At 35.8% G+C, this 5,811-nt stretch overlaps 1 protein-coding gene across 1 annotated transcript; it reads right to left on the bottom strand.

Annotated features, from left to right (window-relative positions):
• Nucleotides 1-4,842: 4,842 nt before the first annotated feature.
• On the bottom strand, nt 4,843-5,811 carry LOC101690561 (olfactory receptor 52N4-like). The gene has a single exon (XM_013049226.2). It carries the CDS (start codon nt 5,809-5,811, stop codon nt 4,843-4,845), a length of 969 nt encoding a protein of 322 aa, XP_012904680.2.

Raw genomic sequence — 5,811 nt, forward strand, 5'->3', positions numbered from 1 at the left:
AACTGCATTCCTTATGTTGTACCATTTATTCCCATAACTTCTTCATTCAATAACTTTAAGCCTATATCTCCCACCCTCCTTCACCCATTTAGCCCATCTGCCACCTTCTTGCCCTCTGGTAACTATCAGTTTGTTTTCTGTATGCGTCTGATTCTGCTTGTTAATTCTTTGTTTGTTAATTCTTTGTTTTGTTTTTCTAAAATTCCACACTTAAATGAAGTCATATGTATTCGTTTTTCTCAATCTAACTTATTTCACTTAGAATAATTCCCTCTAAATCCAACCATATTGTCTCAAATGGCACAATCTCATCCTTTTTTATGGCTGCATATTTTCATGTGTGTATACACACACACACACACCCAAACACACCACATTTTCCATATCCATTTATCCGTCAATTGAGAGTTAGGTTGTTTCCATAGTTTGGCGCCATAAATAATGCTGCAATATTGGGATACCTGGATGGGTTAAGCCTCTGCCTTCAGCTCAGGTCATGATCTCAGGGTCCTGGGATCGAGCCCCACATCAGTCTCTCTGCTCAGCAGGAAGCCTGCTTCCCCCTCTCTCTCTCTCTGCCTGGCTCTGCCTACTTGTGAACTCTGTCAAATAAATAAAATCTTAAAAAAAACAATGCTGCAATAAATAGAAGGGTGCATACAGCATTCCAATCAGTGTTTTTGTTTTCACTGGGTAAATACCCACAAATGGAATTATTGGATCATATGGAATTTTTGTTTCTAATTTTTGAGGAAACTTCATACTGTTTTATACAGTAGCTCAACTATATTTTTTTCTGATTTAGCATTCTCCTAATTGCTGCCAACTTTTAATTAGTATCAGGAAGGTAAGAAAATTGTTTTTGACTGTGCTTTTGTCTGTTTTGTTTTGTTTTTAGTTTATCCATTGCTTTTATTAGGGACAAACTTCTTAATATTGTTATTTTGCCATTTTCACTTATGTCACTCACAATTCACTGGTTTTTGTGTGAACACAAGTATTTCTCTGGATGAAATGCCCAGGAGTGTAACTGCTAAATTGCATGATAATTGCAGTACTGTTTTTTTAAGCAACTGCCAAAATATTTTCCAGAGTGGCTGTCCCATTTTATAGTCCTACCAGTAATGTATTAATGATTTAATTTCTCCATATTCTTGCCAGAATCTCATGTTGTTAGTAGGTTTTATTTTATCCTGTGTCATGGTTTTTTAGTGACATTCTATCTCAGTTTTAATTTTTATTTGTGTATGGCTAATGATGCTGAATGTTTTTTAAAAATATATTTAAATTAAAATAGTAAACATATTGTGTATTATTAGTTTCAATAGTAGAATTTAGTGATTCATCAGTTGCATATAATATGCAGTGCTAATTGCATCAAGTGCACTCCTTGATGACCATCACCCAGTTACCCCATCCTCCACTCACCTCCCCTGCAACAACCTACAGTTTGTTCCCTATAGTTGAGGATCTCTTATAGTTTGCCACCCTCTGTTTTTTACCTTAATTTCCCTTCACTTTTGCTATGTTCATCTCTTTTGATTCTTAAATTCCACATATGAGGGATATCATATAGTATTTTTTTATGTTTTCTATTAGCCATTTCTATGTCTTTATCAATGACATGTCTGCTTATATTTTTATCTATTTTCAAATTAGATTTTTTTACCTTTGAGAGTGTGTGTGTGTGTGTGTGTTTGTGTGTGAGTAATTGTATATGTGTGTTGGTTAGGTCTTGAAATTATTTTTCCCATTCTGTATCTTGTCTTTTCATCCTCTTAATAAGGTGTTTAGCAGAAAAAAAATTTTTTAAATTGATACAGTTTAATTTTCACTTTTTTTTTTCTTTTTGCATTATGCTTTGGCATCAAGTCTAAGAACTCTGCTTAATTCTGGATCTTGAAGACTTATCCCATTGCTTTTTGAAATGTTTTACAGCTTCAAATTTTCATCTACCTTCACTTTCAATTCTTTTGAGTTCATTTGTGTGTAAGGTACAATCAACCATCTTGATTTAGGTCTACAGTGTTCTTAGTTTTGCCTATCAACACCCAACTCTTCCAGCAGACTTCGTTGAAAGGCTGCGTTTCCTTTATTGAATTTCTTTTGTTTGTGTGTCAAAAATAATTTGGACATCTATGTGGGGGTTTATTCCTAGGTTTTCATTTCTTTTCCATTGTTCTATGTACCTGTCCTCTACCAATACCACAGTCTTGATTATTGGAGCTATGTAAGTCTAGATATTGCAAAGACTCCTTGCTCATTTCAGTATGTGTTTTCAAATGTTTCAGCTATTGTCATTCCTTTGATGTTCTAAATAAATTTTAGAATAATTTTGTCTATATCAAAAAAAAAATTTGCCAGGATTTTTGTAAGAATTGCAACACACCTGTGTGCCAATTGGGGGATAACTCATATCTCTTCATCCATGAATATTGTATGTCCCTTCATTTAGTTGGATATTTTAGAAAAAATTTAATTGGCAATGTATAGTTTTGTTAAAAATAATACACATATTATTATAATATCTAAAGGGAATTACCATTCCATCTTCTACTTCTATGAGCCTAAGTACATTAAAATACCTCATTTAAATGGGATCATAACAACATTTGTTCTTGTGTGACTGACTTATTTCACTATGCATAATATCCTCAAGGGCTATCCATAATGTAGCTTATGACAGTTTACTTTTTTTATACCTGAATAATATTGCCTTGTGTGTATATACTATATTTCTTTATCTATCCATCTATCCATGGACCTTTAGGTTACTTCTATATTTTGGATATTGTGAATAGTGCTGCAATAAACCTGAGAGTACATATATGTCATTGAGATCTTATTTTCAGCTCTTTTAGGTAAACACTCAGATATGGGATTTCTGGATTAGATGGTAATTCTATTTTTAATTTCTTGAGGAAACTCGATGCTATTTTTCATAGTGGCTACACATTTTTTCCTTCCCACTGGTAGTGGACATGGGTTCTAAGTTTTCTACATCCTCACCAAAAACTCTTTGTTTAACTGATCTTATGGTTGCTATCCTATCAAGATGAGAAATGATATCTCATTGTGGTTTTCATTTGCATTCTCCAATGATTAGTGATGTTGAGCATCTTTTCATACTTCTTGACCATTTGTCTGTCTTCCTATTCAGCAGAAGTGATGAAAATCATAAAATGTGTAATGCTTCTGAAGTAAAATAATGAAAATGTTTCAAGTTATCAGGGATACAGAACGGGATTTGCTATTCCTGAGAGAATTATATGAGCCAAGAAATAGGCCTATTTAATTTGTTAACATGGAAGCCACTGGTGAAATGGACAAAAGCAAATTCATGTGATGGATGTGATGACAAAAAGACCCATTGGGGGAGGACGATTTCAAGTTGAGAAAGTAAAGAGAAAGATGATGACAACTTGACTTCAAATAGGTCCTCAAGAGGGCATGACCCTAGGTTGACCTGAGCACTGGACCCAAGCAATTGTAGGCTCTTCATGCTCTCCCCTGTCCTTGGACTGTGCATCCCACTTATCTTCCTCACACTGCAATCTACCTTAAGGATATGATCTTATTATAGAATAATATGCTGCTGAGACCATCTGGATGATATGTGTGACTGAACTCAGTTAAGACCTCTATGTAAACTCTTAAGATTCTGGCAGGCTGGTGCAAAGAGCTTTTTATCTTGCATCTACCTGTCTTGTATGTATGTTTCCTTGCTTATTAAAACTGTCACTTACCAGACCAGAGTGTACTGATTCTCTCTTCTCTTTCTGCTTACACTCTATGTACAAAAGTCAGTTTATGAACCAACACTTAGTCTAGAAGTTTTGACGTCAAGGTGAAAAGAGAACTAGTGTAAAAAGTGGAAGGCGGTTATATATATTAGAGGATGGTGTTGTTTTGTAAAATTTTAAAATGTGAGATTGTAAAGAATTATGAATTAAATAACTAAATGCAATTTGGTGTAGTTTAAACTGGACAAAGCTATCTTTTAGGTTGGACAAAACAATAGAAGAATAACAATTTAATTAATTTATTTGATATTCCTTACAAAATTGGCTTCAGTCGTTAGACATTAATATAAAGATACTATTTCTTCCAGTCTTTCATGTATTCTTTAATTTAAAATAATTTTAAATATTAGAAAGAGATATTTAATTTTATTTATTAGATTCACAATTGCAGATAAGAGGAAACAAGCTGATTTTGATCCCCTCTCATACTGCTTATAAAACATTATACTGTGTGCTACATTATGTTAAGAGATCTACCTACCTGAATCCCCAGATTGTCTGCATTCAAAGGTCCTCTTGAAATAGACTGGATATCAGATTAGTCAGTAGTGAAAACATGGGTGTATCATGGCTAGGAGACACCTATTCAGCCAAATTCTCTCAGATAAAAGTCATTACATTAAAGACTTCATGCATAAAATAATTTATAGCTTCTCTTTTAGGAAGAAGTCATTGAAAAAGCATATTTTAGTAGTGATTAAAAGTATATAGCACATATTTTCCAGAGGAAAGAAACAACTGGCTCTCAATGTAGGAATTATAATAGCTATTTGGAAACGGGAAACTCTCACTTTATTTTTTAGGGAAAGTGGGCTAATTAGGGTTTGTTCAAAGATATATATTCCTTCTCACAGGACTGAGAAGGAAAACAATTCATAGAAATATTGGTTGGCAGGCCTGTTGAGATTCTCAAGACATGCATTTAGAAATGCATCACTCATGCCAAAATAGTGTTTCCTGAAATATTTTACACCTCTTGCATAAACACAATCTCCTTTCTGTAATGGAAATGTCCTTTTTTTTTTTTTTAATGTCTTCTTCATACACCTTGGGGTTTGATGTCCTTAGAACCTGAAAGAATCCTTATGACACAGTCTCGTATCTGTTTGGTTTTCACCCCATACACAATAGGGTTCATAGTGGGAGGCAAGAGCAGATAAATATTGGCCACAATGATGTGGCAAGATGGAGGGATTGTGTGGCCCCCAAAGCGGTGGGAAAAGAAGGAGAAAAAGGCTAGACTGTAGGAGAAAACAATTGTACAGATGTGGGCAGTGCAGGTGCTGAAGGCCTTCTGTCGAGCATCTGCTGAAGAGAGGCTGAGCACTGCCCGGATGATCATGGTGTAGGAGACTGTGATGCAAAGGATGTCAAAGCCCCCAATCAGGAGGGCAACCGTCAGACCATAGATGGCATTGACCTTGACATTGCCACAGGATAATTTGGCTACAGACATGTGGTCACAGTAAGTGTGGGGGATTATATTCCCTCTGCAGTAGGGCAGTTTCTTGGTGAGGACAGTGAAGGGAATGATGAGCAACACTGCTCTCAGGAAAGTAGCAAGTCCGACTTTTGCAATGACAGGATTGGTGAGGATAGTAGAATAACGCAGTGGGTAGCAGATAGCCACATAACGGTCTAGGGCCATAAGCATGAGCACCCCAGAATCCATTCCTGTGAAGGTGTGGATGAAGAACATCTGGACCAGACATTCACCAAAGCTGATTTCCTTGAGATGAAACCAGAAGATGCAGAGAGCTTTAGGAATTGTACTAGAGCACATGGCAATATCAGTTAGGGAAAGCAAGGCTAAAAAGTAATACATGGGTCTGTGCAATGTATCCTCATAGCGGATGAGGTAGAGCAGCCCACAATTCCCTACCATGGCCACCATATACATGGAGCAGAATGGGAAGGAAATCCACATGTGTATATCTTCCAGTCCTGGGACTCCACTAAGAATGAATGAGGCCGGGGTCCAGTTTGTTTTATTCAATATTATTAGCAT

This window comes from Mustela putorius, unplaced genomic scaffold (genome assembly GCF_011764305.1).
Source record: "Mustela putorius furo isolate JIRA1106 unplaced genomic scaffold, ASM1176430v1.1 tig00003987_pilon_pilon_pilon, whole genome shotgun sequence".
Taxonomy (NCBI): domain Eukaryota; kingdom Metazoa; phylum Chordata; class Mammalia; order Carnivora; family Mustelidae; genus Mustela; species Mustela putorius.

What these genes read in the sequence shown, in the direction of transcription:
- LOC101690561 (XM_013049226.2), bottom strand. Translation starts at nt 5,811, where the DNA reads ATGCTAATAATATTGAATAAAACAAACTGGACCCCGGCCTCATTCATT.